Below are 17,968 nucleotides of genomic sequence, written 5' to 3'. Positions count from 1 at the left end.
AGCAGGCACAGGAGAAAGGATGTTCTCCTAAAGCAAGTATAGTAAAAGGACTTGTGATGAAGGATTCTTCACTAATGACATGTACATATTGATCTACCTTACATTGTATAGTTGAACTCTCTTTTTCAGTGCTCCATAGAAAGAAATGAACCAAAATTTTTCAGTGATGTGCTGCCTCTTGTTGCTGCTTTCACAGTCTTAGTCTGAAGGAAGCCAGAGTGGCTGTCTCAATTATGATGAGAATCTTGCTGCTTCTGCTGGTAGCACCATCAGTGGTGGTCTGCAGCAAGGCCTCTGTCAACCTAGGTGATATGCCCAGCAACAGAATAAAAATTCAGCATGCTGTGGAGACACTACTTAAATTCCAGATTTGATTATGCTGAGGGTACACATATGTGTTTGAAAAGTACATATGTGTTTTTTGGCCAATGGTATCCAGGCATCTCTATGGAAGGAGAGAATTATCTCCCTCAACCAATCTATAGACACATAGCCTCTTTCCTGGCAGTCTTTAATCTAGTATTAATAGGTTTAATAATTTTTGTCAAAGATCTTTTTGCTTTTTTCAGCATGGAAGCTCCTAGCATCCGGCAGTGGGGGGTCAAGAAAATAAAGATTATGCATGTATAATGTTTTTCTTCTTGAGAAACATGATTGAGAACCAGTATATGTCAACAGGTAGATTTGAGATAACTTTAAATTGTGTGCTGGTATGATCTAAGGTATTTTGTTATTTATATAATTACAACAGGTCAAAATGAAAAATTATACATTAGAATGGAAACCTGCAATAGTTTTTTGATGGGGACATGGTTATTCCTATCTAAAGGGAGTGAAAAAATTGTTACCAACAAACTTATAAAGATCAGATCTGACCAGGGAAACCCTCTTATTACCTGAGACATGGATGCCTTCACAAAGCCCAACTGATTCACAGACTGTCTTAGTTACTGATTTCTCAAGAAACGCATGCAAATCAACTACAAAAGTGCTAGTATAAGAGAATTGACCATAAAACATGGACAGATAATACAGAGTCTGGATAAATACAGAGACTGGGAAAAATGCTACTTCTAGCTTTTGTCAAACTAACCATTTTTTCTATGGGGCCCACAAACAAGAATTCTTTGCCCCAATTCATCAGGAAACAAATATATGTATGAAAACCATCATCCTAATACCTCAAGTTAGAGAGGAGGTAGTCTCTTGATGTCTTATGGTTGTTATAATCCTGGGATTTGCTTATTTTAGATTAATAAAAATTTAAGGTTTTTGGTTTAATTATTATATATAATAAAAATTTAATGTGTTTCTTTAATAATTGTGTTCTATATCGATAGAAATGTAGCTTCTTGTTTAATTAATCTATAAAAATAGATATTTGAGGTTTTTTAAATTATTCTATATTAATAGAAACTTAAGGTGTTTTGTTTCATTAATATAATTTATATTGTACTTTAATAGAATTTAAGTGTTTTGTTTAATTATTGTTTATTATTAAAATTTAAAAAAAAATTGCTAGACTACTGTTTGACTAAATTATACATAAGTCATTTATTGGATATGTGATGGTTCTTATAATTATTTCTATTTTGTATGGATTGCTAATATTAGAAAAAAGAAAAAAATTTAAACAGAAAGGGGAATATGATGTAGAAACTTAAGCTTTCTTTGGGAAGTCAGTTTTGTTGAATGGTGTTTTACTAAGGTAAACACATGAAGGAAAGTTTTGTTGAAGCAGACACAGTCGCAAGACGGAGAAGGCTCATGAAGGAACATTTCACTGAGGCAGATACAGGAGCAAGGATGTTCGGCTAAAGCAAGCATGTAAAGGACATGTGATGAAACATTTTTGCTAATGACTTGCATGTGTTAGTCTTCCATACATTGCATAGTTCAGTTCTATTTCTCAGGAATCCATAAAGAGAAATGCACCAATAAACTTCTGGTGGTGTACTGAGGCTTCTTGCCTGCCACTTCCAGAAACTAAGGCTTATGGGCAGGGTAAAGTCTACTGAGACAGAAATGCATGTTAAGGCAAGATACATGCTGAGGCAAGACCCTTGGTAGACTTGTGATGTTTGGAAGAAGAATAAAAAAGATCTGAATGGACAGTGGAAGACTCTGAGTTTGGCTTGCTGGTACAGCTAGCTGTTCAATGGTATAAAGTCTTCACTGATGTTTGTTTCTCTGAGACAGGCACAGCCTAGAACATTTCCTGGCATTCCTCCCTGGTCCCATCATGCAGACTTGTGCCAAGGCTGAGGCCTGGCTATGTTTGCTAGGTAGTATCACTGCTCTCCTGACTCTACTATACTGGACTGCTGGTGCATCTATGAAGTGTTTTCTAGTGGATTAGGCTGCTGTTGCTGACCTGTGAACTGAACTGATGATTTCCAGACAGACAACACAGACGAAAGTTGCTCCAAAGAATGATTTCTAAACAGATCCAATTCCCTTGCATCATTTCCTTTCCACTGCCTCTGGTGGGTGGTGTACTAAATTGAGGCTAAAGCAGTTTAGGACCATCATCAAAAGTAGGTAACAAATAAAATCAAAATTACAATTTGTAGTTATGGTCATGGGTATAAGTGTTCCAAAACAGGTTTTTAACCATAAACAGGGATGAATCTAGTTTGCCTTTACTATAGGATGGCTTTTAAGCCTAAGATGGAGGCAGAGTAGTTCTTCAGTATCATGATTCCTGATCTTAAATGGAACTATAGAGCCATAGTAATAAAAACAGCACAGCATTGGTATAAAAACAGACTCATTGATTAGAGGAATCCAAGTGAAGACTCAGACATCAGTCTGCATGCTAATGGACACCTGAGTTTTGATGAAATCAGAAATACAATAGATAAAAGACTTTATCTTCAAAAAATAGTAATGATCAAACTTAATTCCTGCCTATGGATGGATGAGAATAGATCCATACTACTCACACTACACAAAACTCAAGTACAAATGTATCAAAGCTTTCAGCATAAGGCTGGATAGACTGAACCTGATAGATGGAAAAGTTAGGAATAGTGTTGAACTCTATTCAGAGTTCAACAAATATTCAGAGCAGAATAGTATTTATACAGGCACTAAGAACAACAATTAGTAGATGGGACATCATCAACTAAAAGTCTTTGGAACGGAGAAAGAAACAATCATACAGACATATTAACAGCTTCAGAATGGGAAAAGATTTTGTTTTACCAGGTACATATTGGGTAGAGGGTTTATATTAGGGATTCTATAGGAATGAAAAAACACCATGAATAAAACACATGTTGGCAAGGCACATGATCTTCAAGGCAGGAGATAATGCAGAGGTCTGGGAGTCCTGCTGCTCACTGCCTTGTTTCCAGTGGTTGTTTCTAACAGAATCCTTAACAACCAGCAAAGGGATGTCACCACGCACCTTGAACTAGGCCTTCCCCTATTGATCACCAATTGAGAAAATGCCTGACTACTAGTATGGATCTCATAGAGGCAATTTTTCAACTGGGGATAATTTCTCTTTGATGAATTTAGCTTCTGTAAAGTTGACAGAAAATCATACAGTACAGGGATAAGAAAACAGCAATGACTGGACTGAAAAACATTTAAAGTATTTTTAAAAAGAATATATGTATGTAATGCCACAAACTTTATTTGATTCATATGAAGATGTCACTTTGTTAATTGAAAAATTGAAGTTTAAGAAGGTTCTGTAATTTAGAAAAAATACAATTATTTTTTCTACAACAGCATGGAACACAGTCATCTGAAACTGCATTTCCAGGGAACCCATGACCTCTTCTGACTTCTGTGAGCATCAGGAATGCAAACATGCATGCATGATGGTACAACACTTGTACTTATAAATAACAATATATTAATCATATTCAAAAGAGGAGAAATAATCAGTTTTTAGAAAATCCTGTGGAACTTGGACTGCTGGTTTTTCAATACCTTGATTATTCTCTTATCAGAACTGATTTGTACCAAAGGGGTAATTGTGGGATAGGCATTAGTCACAAACTTCTGAAAAGTCAGGGAGACTGGATGGTACACCCATAACAGGACTGAGGTGGATGAGATGATGAAGTCCACCCAGTACATGGTCACAAAGCAAACCACCAGCAACAAGATGGTCTGGGTGGCCTTTTTCTCAGGGGATGCTCTCAGGTGGCTGATGCTATGAAGATTCCTGTGTTGCCTCTGATGTCTGTGCAAGATAATCACCATATATGCACTTGCATTCAACATGACTCCTACAAAAAACACATCTCTGGATGATGAAAGTATAAACGTTAATCCCCTAATGATATAGTTCATGGGGAAGAGTGAGCAGGTTTTAGTGATCTTCACCTGCTTGATCTCACTCACATTGGTAAAACCACCAACAGACAATATTGCGTCACTGCTGGCAGACAAATTGAAGACCCAAATATAAAATAAGGCATTTATCACGTATCTTTTTAGTTTATGTTTAAATCTTGCCATCAAAGAGGTACTGGGACTTATTGTGATAGCCTGGAACACACTCAGGAGGCAGGTGATACAGATAGAGAGGCCTCTTATCACCCTACTTGTGTAAAACATTGCCTTACATTTGATGTCATTCTCAATGTTTAGTGACTCAAATATGTCTACAAGCCAAATATTTCCTCTAGTGAGGATCATCATTATATGAGTGATGGTCAGTTGACAGGAGATCAGGTCCATGGGTGTAGGTCTGTGACCTACGATTATAAAAATATAAAAAAGAAGAAGAAACATATTGGCTAGGACTCCAAGTCCAGCTTGGAAATAAAGGATATTCTCTAATGAGGACATAAGAGGAGAGTATATTCATCCTAAGAGCATAATAGAAGTGTGTTTCATACATCTGGGAAAAAAACAGTGTGTACGTGAAACTTGTGATTCATTGGATGGTGTGTCTTTATCACCATTCTATTTTCTCCACTAATTCTTCATTGATCTGTCTCTTCAATTTCTGATGTTCCAGATAGCACATCATACCCTATATGTTTATATACCATCTATATATCTTCTCTATATAATATATTACAAATAATAAGTGCCCTTTACAGTCATATCTATACAGAATGAATACTTTGTTTCAAGCACCCGAGTCTAATGCCTTAGAAATCCAATCCTATTGATTTAAATTCTTACACTTTATAATAAATACTTAAAACAGTAGTGATGAATACAGAATAGTAGTCACACCCATACAACTAAACAAAGCACCTGTTGGTATGGGAAAAACTCCAAATGATCAGATGAGATTCTGCCTCATATTCTGTAATTTTACTATGCTCTCTTTTGCAACTATCCATGTTTTGACTCATAATTCTAATGAATCACAGTAATAATTCATGATTTTCTCACTATTTAATCACCAAAATATGTTTTTAATTTTTTTCAATCCTTATTTTTAGTTATGGTTCTTAAATGCTTTAAGCTCCCTTTTAGCCCATCACCCACTAGAGGTAATGAGAAAGAAAGGGTTGAGGTGAAGGGATGGGGCAGGTAGAAGTGGACCTGTTTAGAAAGATCCTTTGGAGCAACTTCTATCTTTGTTGTCTGGAAACATGCAGTTCAGTTCACACGTTAGCAGTGATAGCTCGATCCACTTGTGAACAGTGCAAGGACAAAATATGAGTAGAGTTGAGTAGAGTCAGGGTAGCAACAGTGGTGACACAATCTAATAGAAATAGCCAAGCCTCAGCCTTGGCACCAGTCAGCAGGAGGGACCCAGAGGAATGCCAGAAGTTTTCAGCTGTACGTCTCTCAGAGAAGTGAAGATCAGTGAAGACATGAGACCCACAAGCATTGCACAGCTAGCTCTATAAGCAAACCTGGCTTGGCCTCCCATCACTGTCATTCAAGTCCTATTCATACCCTCCAAACATCATGTCCTCCACATGTCTTGCCTCAGTACATGTCTTCTCTCAGCATATGTTTTGCCTAAGCATGGGTCTGTCTCAGCTCATATCATTCGGCCAATCAGCCTGAGTCCACAGAAGGGGCAATAACTGCAGCATACCAACAGAAGCTTTTCAGGGTGATTCTTTCTATGGAGAACCAAAGAGTGCAGCTCAACAACACACTGTAAGACAGACCAATGCATGTGTGTTATTAGCAAAGAATCTTTCATCGTGTATCCTTTCACGTGCTTGCTGTAGCACAACATCCTTTTATCTGTGTCTGCTTCAGCTAAATGTGCCTTCAGAAGTTTGACTTAATCTTTCACCTGTGTCCACTTCAGCTAAATGTTCCTTTGCATGTTGACCCCAGCAAAACAGCAGCCTATAAATTTTCCAAAGAACCTTTAACTTTCCACATCAACAAAAGTTCTATTTCAAGTAAATTTTTTACTGTTTTTTTCCTCCAAGAAATTTTATATCCTCAGAATTTATAATCAAAGATACAGATATACTGGGAGACCATTATTGTGCTTTCTACACCCTATTAATTATGTAACTATTAAAGTTATCAATGATCCTAGACAAATTCCACTTCAGTTCCCATCACATTAAAACCCTTTATGAATTCCTATTAAGGATAAAAGAACTACTCACAGCTATCAAAGAAACCACTATTTTACTTTTAAACCTACAATTTATTTATTAGCACATGTAGTAAAGCAATATGAAAAGATGATCATAGAAGATAAAAGATAGTAATCTGAAGTGTTTTTTTTCTTTTCCCAAAGGAATGTTCTTCAAAGACTCTCTTCACATCCATTGCTTTGTAAATGTTTGTCACATACAAAAATAATGCATCTTATAATTGATCAAGCAGTATCTTTCTCTGGGGTTCATGCAAGCTAAGATTGGACAAGAAAAAAACCATAGCTACCATGACTACAGAGTTGTTAACATATGCATACAATGAAAAAAGTCATTTGTTTTATTTGAAAAATAATCACAATACGATGCGCATTCACGGTTATTTGAACTGAATTATTTAGTAGTAAGTACGAAAACCCAAAATGAATCCATAAACATTCATAAAAGTAAAGAAGCCATAACTATTAAATTGACCCAGACCAAAAAACAGAACATTGTACAGACAGCTATCTCAAGAGATTTGCAATCAGACTGAGAGTTGCTCTCTATTTATCTACAAACTAAAAGGAAGATCACTTTACCTCTATTCTCCTAGTATTTGATTTTGTAACAGTCTCAGTTTATGAATTTATGATGATCTTTGCCTTCTACTTTATGGAGATTTAATAATCTAAGGAACATACAAACATAACAGATGACAAGAATCAATTTTATCTTAAGTGTTACCATATTTAGTGAGTAACGACCTAAAAGCTATATGACAGATCACAAAGAACATAAAGTGAAAACATTACTTTCCGGTGACAAGATATGTGGTGTTGGCTGATGTGCACTGTCAACAACAAGAATAAGTATTCAGGAATGCCAGGAGATGAAGATCTTAGTCACTCAAGCTAGTTATAAGACTTCTTGTCATTTGGTTTTCTTAACATTGTTACTCTGGCCAGTGATATAATGATGCTAAGTAGCAGCATTTTGCTCCATTTTTTAACATCATCAATTTCATTATTCTGCATTTTTGTTTTATTGTTCAATATTGATGTGTATGTGTGTGTATGTGTGTTGTTGTTTTTGTTGTTGAAGGAAGAGGAGCAGGAGGAGGACGAGGAGGACGAGGAGGAGGAGGAGGAGGAGGAGGAGGAGGAGGAGGAGGAGGAGGAGCAACCAGTAGTTCAGACTTACTTCAATCAAACCCTTATCCCTGAAAGTTCTGAGGTCATAGGCATGTACCACCACACTGTCTAAATTTTCTATTTTAATCTTAAATACATTAGTAAATGATATTCAACAAAAACAAAAACAGGTTTGTGATATTCATCACCTAAACTTAAATTTACTTTGCATTTCTTTGGGAATGCATATCTCAACAAGAAATGGTATTATTAGAGGAAACTGGGAGGGGATTTGACTTTAAATAATTTTATGCTGCTTGAGAGTTACAAATATTTTTCTCACCACTAATGAACAGTTTACTCAATACTATATCAGGAACAATGTTAAAAGGTTCAATTTAGAAAACTTAAAATACTTAAACTGAATTTATTTTAATTGAAATACTCAAATATCTACTGAAATTTGTCCAGTTCACCTGTAAATAAAATAACTTTACATAGATTTAATAAATAAATGAGGCAAGATTTCCCAATACTTTTGAAACACACAGAAAAGAGTTCCTTTTTAGTTTGCAATTGAATAAAAATTCTCTCAAATTAAAAAAATATTATATAATGTTAACAACCTCTGATAATTTCCTAGGCCATGAATTGAAACTTTCCTAAAAATCCAAAATATATGCAAACTTAACAAAGTAGGAAATTACTGATAAACACTAAATTAGTTATCATTTCTTGTATATTGCTGCCTAAGTTTCATTGTACAAAAAACATACGTTCAGTTAACAGGAAAAGAAGGAAAATGAGGAAATGTGAAGCACAAAAGTACTCCTGCACACCAAAAATGTGCTCTCTTTGTTTTTGCCCTCTAAGTTATTTCAATGTTTTGTTACAGGAATTGAAACATAACACAGTTGATATTACCTAGTTGAAACCATGATCTTCAAATTCTTAGAGCAAACATTCAGAAGAATCCTCTGTCAGATGTGCTTTCTAAAATATTGCATTTAGAGTGAATTTTTTCCACACATATTCATTGTAAAAATGATGGGTTTCATGCCATGCTCATTCAATATAAAATACCCATTGATGAACGTTAGCCTTTCCTCTCTCTTTCCTCTATCTATCTATCTATCTATCTATCTATCTATCTATCTATCTATCTATCTATCTCTCTATCTCTCTATCTCTCTATCTCTCTATCTCTCTATCTATCTATCTATCTATCTATCTATCTATCTATCTATCTATCTGCTAGGCCCCTGTCCTCTTTCCAATAGCCCCTTTCAAGTGTTACATGTAAAATCAGAGATCATATTAAATATGTGTTCTATTGTAAGTGGTTACAACTGATACCTTCATGTCTACAAGCATCTTTCGAATGCTTATTATACAGTATGGCTCAAAAGCAATACTCTATGCAGAGAATTCTCCTCCCATTTGTTACAGACTCCTCCATTCTTCTACCACTTACTTACAGTTTTCACTAAAATGAAGAGAAAAGGAAACACTCACCCAGCTTGACCTTTAACAAATATCCTTGGAGAATGGGATCCTAAGAAGTAGTTATAAGGAAGAAATGTCATCATCTCATCCCCCTATAGTCCCATAATTATCACGTCATCTGCAGAAGGCAGTTGTGACCTTGAGGTTGTTACAAAGTGATAACATCAAATGGAGAAGTAAACTTTCCCAATTTCAAGACAACCATAGAGTAGGAACAGCTGAGCTCTAGGCTTCCTAAGTGTGAGCTATCCCTCCAGGAAATATCTGCCTGTATAGAGTAAATGATCCTAGTCCTTATAAACAAAAGAAAAGTTATTATTGTTATTGTTATTATTATTATTATTAATTATTATTATTATATCACTTGAAAGTAATAGAAAACATTTTAGATTCCTGAAAATATCCTTCCTGCTTTGAAACCATTCATGGTTCATTTCATACTTACTTGAGAGTGGCTTCAGTGGGTCACCTAGAAATTAGCAGATCTTATGATAAAATTGCGAGAATGTTTCCTCCTCCAAGCACAGTTATGAAAAGTAATCTTTCTTACACAACAAGTAAAGTAACGAAGTATAACTGTATTATTAGGGAAAACTGTGGTGTGTGCTTGGGATGTAGCTCAGTTGACAGAGTGCATGCCTAGAAACTATTATGTATGTGGGACAACATGACATAAGTCAACCTTCACATTATAGACACAGGTGAAGGAAAATAATCCAAATTCCATGGCAAACACACAAGATTGAATAAAATCATAGACGAAAACAGCTCAAAGATGAACCCATGTCCCACAAGAAGCACATACAAACACAAAAAACACAAAAGCAGAATAAAAATATCTTCACACATCTTATAAGTAAAACAGTAAGTATGCAGAAATAAAAAGTGGATTGAAAGCTCTAAGAGCAAAGCTTCAGGTGACAAATAAATAAATTAAGTGGAAAAAAGAACTCCCCTAATTACAGGAAATTGTTGAGTAGTAACTTCTGATTTTACAAGGTAAACTTTCAAATCATAAGAACTGGCAGAATGTCTAAATGACAGCCAACTAGAATACTATACCAAGCAAAACTACTGCTATAATTGAAGGAAGAACAATTTCTATATCTGAGACAGCATAAAGTAATTTTATATTCAACAAACTAATTCAAAGAAAACATGGGAAACATTATTTTGGGCTAAAAGGAGGAATGAGAATAACAGAGAAACTAGAAGAATATCTAGTCATAATCACCATAACAAAAAGTAACACTGAGAACACAATACCCCAAATCAACAACATGACAAACAAAACTAAAACACATCAGTAACACTTTAATATTAATGGTCTCAGTTTTCCACTCAAAAGTTACAAACTGACGGAATGGATAAAGAATAAATTTATATGTATCTGCTGCCTCTGAGAAACAAATATTAGTTGTAATTATAGGCACCATCTTAGAGATAAAAAATAGACAAAATTACTCCAGTGGAACCAGGAAGAAATCAGATGTCAATATGTTAACAACTGACAAATCAGGCCTTGAATTAAATCTAATCAGAAGATATAAAAAATGGCATTTGATTCTAATGAAGGAATTAGTTGACCAAGAACAAATTACCAGCCAGAATACAGCAAATACATAGGCGAATTCCAGCAGCAAACCACTGAACTGAGCTCGAACCTCATAGGTAGCAATGAATAGCCTAGTAAGAACAGCAGTGGAAGGGGAAGCCCTTGGTCTTGCCAAGACTGAACCCCTAGTGAATGTGATTGTTGGTGGGAGGGCGGCAATGGGGGAGGAGGGGGAGGGGAACACCTATAGAGAAGGGGAGGGAGAAGGGTTAGGGGGATGTTGGCCCAGAAACCAGGAAAGGGAATAACAATTGAAATGTAAATAAGAAATACCCAAGCTAATAAAGATGAAAAAAATGGGGTACAGAGCTACACAAAGAATTCTCAGCTGAGGAATATCAAATTGCTGAGAAGTACCTTAAAAAATGCTCAACAGCCTTAGTAATCAGTAATATGCAAATAAAAACAACTCTGAGATTATACCTCACACCAATCAGAATGGCTAAGGTAAAAAACTCAGGTGACAAGAGATGCTGGCGAGGATAGGGAGAAAGAGGAACACTCCTCCATTGTTGGTGGGATTGCAAGCTGGTACAACCACTCTGGAAATCAATCTAGAGGTTACTTACAAAATTGGACAGAGTATTACCTGAGGACCCAGCTATACCACTCCTGAGCATACACCCAAAAGATGCTCCAACATATAACAAGTACACATGCTCCACAATGTTCATAGCAGCCTTATTTATAATACTCAGAGCTTGAAAGAGCCCAGATGTACTTCAACAGAGGAATGGATACAGAAAACGTGGAACGTCTACACAATGGAGTCCTACATAGCTATCAATGACTTCACGAAATCCATAGGCAAATGAATTGAACTAGAAAATATCATCCTGAACGTGGTAACCCAATCACAAAAAGAAAAACAAAAAACAAAAAAAACCGCACATGTATGCACTCACTAATAAGTGGATATTGGCCCAAAAGCTTGAATTACCCAAAAAACAATCCCCAGACCACATAAAGCTCAAGAAGAAGGACAGGCAAAGTATGGATGCTTCAGTCCTTTTTAAAAGGGAGAACATAAATAGTCATAGGAGGAGATATGGACACAAAGTTTGGAACAGGGACTGAAGGAATGGCCATTCAGAGCCTGCCCTACCTGGGGATCCAGCCCATATATATAGTCACCACACCCAGACAATATTGCTGCTGCCAAGAAATGCATGTTGACAGAAGTCTGATATAGCTTCTCTTGAGAGGCTCTGCCAGAGCATAACAAATACAGAGGTGAATGCTAGCAGCCAACCATTGAACTGAGAATGGTGTCCCTATTAGAGTAGTTAGAGAAAAGAGCTAAAGGGGCTTGCAACCCCATAAGAACAACAATATCAACTAACCAGAGCTCCCAGGGACCAAACCACCACCCAAAGAGTACACATGGAAGAACCCATGGCTTCAGCTGCATATGTAGCAGAGGATGGCCTTGTCAGGCACCAATGGGAGGAGAAACCCTTGTTCCTGCCAATTCTGGATCCCCCAGTGGATGGAAATGTCAGGGTGGGTAGGTGGGAAGGGATGGGTGGGTAGGTGGGGAGCACCCTCATAGAAGAAGGGGGAGGGGTGTAATAGGTGGTCTATGGACAGGAAATAAGGAAAGGGAATAACATTTGAAACATAAATAGAAAATACCCAATAAAAATAGATAAGTAAATAATAAATAAATAAACTATAAATAAAAGAAAGAAAGAAACTCATAGACTGTGGCACTATGCACATATCTACACCTGCTGGGGTCCAAGAGCAGAAGTGGATATGTGCCACTTGCCAGAACTAGGGACATAGAGACAGGGGAAGAACTGGAACTACCATCTTGGCCCAAAGAGAAATGTTCAATCAAGACAGTCGGTGAATGGCATATGAAGATCAACAGCCAAGGTTGTCTCCTGGTTTCCATGTGCACAAATACACACAAATTTCTTCTGTAGACTTATATACACATAAATACATATAGTTATACAACAAACATATTATATGACATATAAGCTTAATAAACGATTTTTATTTACCAGTAATATTGTAGTAAGTGTGGATAAAATGAAATACAAATGAACAGGCACATGATATTTGTATATAAGACACATTAAGTAACTGTGGTAAAAAAAATTGCTGACTTTAAATTCACTCTATTTTTATGGATCTAGAGAATATATAATTGAGAATCAGAATTAAAGCAAAAATAAAATATTTAAACTACTCTTGAGGAGTGAGTGTTGATTAAAATCCTTTTAAGAGAAAGCTTAAAAATTCACTATCATAAAGCATCTTCTTTTGAGTAAACTTGGCAGCAAGGGAATTTTACAGAGTAAAAAAGAGAAAGAGAACTCATGTGGAACTATCAACTGATTATACACAGTTAACTTAAGAACTCTATAGTAGACCCAGAAGTTCAAACAATCCTGAGACCACAAGGCAAACCGCCACTTCTGCCCACCTCTCCCACATCCCTGGCCCAAGAGGAAACTGCATAGTGCCTCTGGATACAGGAATATAGGAGCAGTCAGCAGCAGGAACCTGCTGGGTCCGGCCTGCACCTGGATCTGAACTGAACTGGTAACACAATTCACTGCAACCAAATCCCATGGGGGAGAGAGTGAGAACCTGAGAAGTACAGACACTCCTAAGAAATCAGAGGAGACAGCTATTAAAAACAATGACTTTATGAAATGCATAGGCAAGTGGATAGAACTGGAAAATATCATCCTGAGTGAGGTAACCCAATCACAGAAAAACACACATGGTATGCACTCATTGATAAGTGGCTATTAGCCCAAATGCTTGAATTGCCCTAGATGCCTAGAACACATGAAACTCAAGAAGGATGACCAAAATGCAATTGCTTCACTCCTTCTTTAAAAGGGGGAACAAGAATACACTTGGCAGGGAATAGGGAGGCAAAGTTTAGAACAGAGGCAGAAGGAACACCCATTCAGAGCCTGCCCCACTTGTGGCCCATACATACAGAGCCACGAAACTAGATAAGATGGATGAAGCAAAGAAGTGCGGGCTGACAGGAACCGGATGTAGATCTCTCTTGAGAGACATAGCCAGAATACAGCAAATACTTAGGCAAATGCCAGCAGCAAACCACTGAACTGAGAACGTTGAAGGAATCAGAGAAAGAACTGAAAGAGCTTGAAGGGGCTCAAGACCCCATATGAACAACAATGCCAACCAACCAGAGCTTCCAGGGACTAAGCCACTGCCCAAAGGCTATACATGGACTGACCCTGGACTCTAACCTCATAGGTAGATGTATAGCCTAGTAAGAGCACCAGTAGAAGGGGAAGCCCTTGGTCCTGCTAAGACTGAACCCCCAGTGAACGTGATTGTTGGAGGGAGGGTGGTAATGGGGGGAGGATGGGGAGGGGAACACCCATATAGAAGGGGAGAGGGAGGGGCTAGGGGGATGTTGGCCCAGAAACCGGGAAGGGGAATAACAATCGAAATGTAAATAAGAAATACTCAAGTTAATAAAGATAAAAAAAATAAAAATAAAAAAAGAAAGAAATCAGTGGAGACTACTTTCTGTCCACATTATTGATCAATTTTTATCGCCCTTTACAAAGCTTAAGCCCACGTGGATCAAAGACCTCCACATCAAACCAGATACACTCAAACTAATAGAAGAAAAAGTGGGGAAGAGTCTTGAACACATGGGAACTGGGAGAAATTTCCTGAACAAAACACCAATGGCTTATGCTCAAAGATCAAGAATTGACAAATGGGACCTCATAAAACTTTAAAGCTTCTGTAAGGTAAACGACACTGCAATTAGGACAAAATGGAAACCAATAAATTGGGAAAAGACCTTTACCAATCCCATATCTGATAGAGGGCAAATATCCAAAATATACAAAGAACTCAAGAAGTTAGACTCCAGAGAACCAAATAACCCTATTTAAAAATGGGGTATAGAGGTAAACGGACAATTTTCATCTGAGGAATATCAAATGGCTGAGAAGTACCTCAAGAAATGCTCAACATCCTTATTTACCAGGGAAATGCAAATCAAAACAAACCTGAAATTCCACCTCACACCAGTCAGATTGGCTAAGATCAAAAACTCAGATGACAACAGATGCTGGTGAGGATAGGGAGAAAGAGGAACACTCCTCCATTGTTGGTGGGATTGCAAGCTGGTACAACCACTCTGGAAATCAATCTAGAGGTTACTTACAAAATTGGACAGAGTATTACCTGAGGACCCAGTTATACTTCTCCTGGGCATATGTTCAAAAAATTCTCCAACGTACAACAAAGACACATGCTCCACAATGTTCATAGCAGCCTTATTTATAATAGCCAGAAGCTGGAAAGAACCCAGATGCCCTTCTACAGAGGAATGGATACAGAAAATGTGGTACATCTACACAAAGGAGTCCTACACAGCTATCAAAAACAATGACTTCATGAAATTCATAGGCAAGTGGATTGAACTAGAAAATATCCTGAGTGAGGTAACCCAATCACAGAAAAACACACATAGTATGCACTCACTGATAAGTGGATATTATCCCAAAAGCTCAGATTACCCAAGATACAATCCACAGACCACATGAAGTTCAAGAAGGACAACCAAAGTGAGGACGCTTCACTTCCTTCTTAAAAGGGGGAACAAAAATATTCATAGGAGGGGATATGGAGGCAGGGTTTGGATCAGAGACTGAAGGAATGGCCATTCAGTCTGTCCCACATATGGCACACATATATATATATATATATATACGTATGTGTATATATATATATGCAGTCACAAATACTAGATAAGATTGATGCAGCTATGAAAGGCATGCTAACAAGAACTGAATATAAATGTCTCCTGAGAGACACAGCCAGAGCATGTCACAACCACTGAACTGAGACCGGGACCCCTGTTGGAGGAATTAGAGAAAGGAGTGAAAGAGCTGAAGGAGCGTTCTCATAAGAACAACCAACCAACCAGAGCTCCCAGGAACTAAACCACTACCCAAAGCCTATACATGGACTGACCCATGCCCATGGTTCTAACTGCATATGTAGCAGAGGAAGGCCTTGTTGAGCACCAATGGAAGGAGAAGCCCTTGGTCCTGCCAAAGTTGGACCCCCAGTCTAGGAGAATGTCAGAGGGGCTGTGAACGGGGGTAGATGGAGAAGGGGAGGGGGATGATATAAGGGGGTTATGAACAGGAAACCGGGAAAGAGAATAACATTTGAAATGTAAATAAAAAATATCCCATAAAAATGTGTATATGTTTTGGGGGGGGGAAGAGAAAACAAAAGAAAATGTGGTACATCTATACAGTGGAGTACTACTCAGCTCTCAAAAACCGTGACTTCATGAAATTTATAGGCAAATGAATTGAACTAGAAAATATCATCCTGAGTGAGTTGAGTTAACCCAATCACAGAAAAACACACATGGTATGCACTCACTGATAAGTGGATATTAGCCCAAAAGCTCGAACTATCCAAGATACAATTCACAGATCACATGAAGCTCAAGAAGAAGGATGACCAAAATGTGCATGCCTAGGTTGAACCCCAGTGTAGGGGAACGTTGGGGGAGGGTGTAAGGGGAGTTGATGGGGAGGGGAACACCATTATAGAAGAAAGGGATGGGGATGGGATAGGGGGTTTATGACCAGGTAACTAGGAAAAGGAATAACATTTGAAATATAAATTTAAAAAATCCAATTAAAAGAAAACTCTACAGTACTTGGCAAGAGAAATGAAAATAGAACATATATGTGTAATACAACGAATTTTATTTAAATAATATTAAAAAATCTTGCTTTGCACTTGATTTATTAAAGTTTAAAAAGACCTGCATCTTAGAAAAAAATATAGCTGGTGTTTCTCCGGATGATTCTTTATAAGCAGCTATATGTCCAGGTCCAGAGGATCCCATGACATCTTTCACCTTCGTGGACACCAGGAATGCACACATGCATACATTCTGGCACAACACTCAGAGGTATAAATGAAAACTAGATTAATAAATTATAAAGAAAAAATCTTTTTTAAACAAAACTCCGGTAACGCTTTGACTGCATATTTTTTAGCATAATTATTATTCTGTTATCAGAACTAATTTGTACCAAAGGGGTAATTGTAGGATAGGCGTACATCAGAAACTTCTGAAAAGTCAGGATGACTGGGTCGTACATCCATAACATGTCTGAGGTGAATGAGATGATGAAGTCCACCCAGTACATGATGACAAAGAAAGACACCAGTAGCAAGATGGTCTTGGTGGCCCTTTTCTCAGGGGACTCTCTCAGATTGCTGATGCTATAAAGATACTTGCATTGCCTTTGATGCCTGAACATGGTAATCACCATGTACACACTTGTGGTTAGCATGACTCCTACAAGAAACACATCTCTGGAGGTTGAAATTGTAAAAATCAATGCCCTGATAATGGTGTTCATGGGTAAAAGTGAGCAGGATTTAGTGACCTGCATCTGGTTGTTCTCACTCACATTGATAAAACCACCAACATAGAAGATCCGGTTGGTACTGAAGGACAAATTGAAAGACCAAATACACAAGAAAACATAGACCATATACTTTTTTAGTTTTTGTTTAAATTTCGCCAAAAAAGAGGTATTGGGACTGATCGTGACAGCCTGGAACACACTCAGGAGGCAGGTGGTGCAAATAGAGAGGCCTCTCATCACTCTGCTAATATAAAAAATTGTCTTACATTTGAAGTCATTCTCAATATTTAGTAACTCAAATAAGTCTGTAAACAAAATATCCCCTCCAATAAGAACCATTATTATGTGGATGAAAGTCAGTTGACAAGAGATCAGATCTGTAGGCCTAGGTTTGTGACCTAGAATTATGAAGGTATAGAAAAAAAGAAGAAACATATTTGCTAGGATTCCAAGTCCAGCTTGGAAATAAAAAACATTCTTGAATGATGACATAAGTAGAGAATGTATTCATCTTAACAGCATAGTGGAAGTTTATTTCATATATCTGAAAAAAAAAGAGAGTATACATCAAGCCTGTGACACAATAAAATATCTTATCATTATTTTGTTTTCCATACTAATTGTTGATTAGCCTGTCTCTTTACTTTTGATGACCCAGAATGTACACCATAGCCTACATTTCTGTATGTCTTCCATATTTCTTCTGTATATATAGAAAATTATAGATAATAAATGTATTTATACATATTTAAATAG

At 37.2% G+C, this 17,968-nt stretch overlaps 2 protein-coding genes and 1 pseudogene across 2 annotated transcripts; 1 reads left to right on the top strand and 2 right to left on the bottom strand.

Annotated features, from left to right (window-relative positions):
- Window positions 1–236: 236 nt before the first annotated feature.
- Window positions 237–3,786, top strand: LOC116904365 (annotated as a pseudogene).
- A 117-nt stretch (window positions 3,787–3,903) lies between these two features.
- LOC116902809 (putative vomeronasal receptor-like protein 4) lies at window positions 3,904–4,812 on the bottom strand. Its single transcript, XM_032905142.1, has one exon. The coding sequence runs from the start codon at window positions 4,810–4,812 to the stop codon at window positions 3,904–3,906; it is 909 nt and encodes a 302-aa protein (XP_032761033.1).
- Window positions 4,813–16,792: 11,980 nt separating this feature from the next.
- Window positions 16,793–17,704, bottom strand: LOC116902808 (putative vomeronasal receptor-like protein 4). Its single transcript, XM_032905141.1, has one exon. It carries the CDS (start codon window positions 17,702–17,704, stop codon window positions 16,793–16,795), a length of 912 nt encoding a protein of 303 aa, XP_032761032.1.
- Window positions 17,705–17,968: the final 264 nt, after the last annotated feature.

This window comes from Rattus rattus, chromosome 6 (genome assembly GCF_011064425.1).
Source record: "Rattus rattus isolate New Zealand chromosome 6, Rrattus_CSIRO_v1, whole genome shotgun sequence".
Classification (NCBI taxonomy): Eukaryota; Metazoa; Chordata; class Mammalia; order Rodentia; family Muridae; genus Rattus; species Rattus rattus.
Note: the sequence above shows the minus strand (reverse complement) of the source record. Positions and strands in the feature narration are given on the sequence as shown.

Coding starts and splice junctions, on each gene's coding strand:
- LOC116902808 (XM_032905141.1), bottom strand. CDS start 17,704: ATGTCATCATTCAAGAATGTTTTTTATTTCCAAGCTGGACTTGGAATC.
- LOC116902809 (XM_032905142.1), bottom strand. CDS start 4,812: ATGTCCTCATTAGAGAATATCCTTTATTTCCAAGCTGGACTTGGAGTC.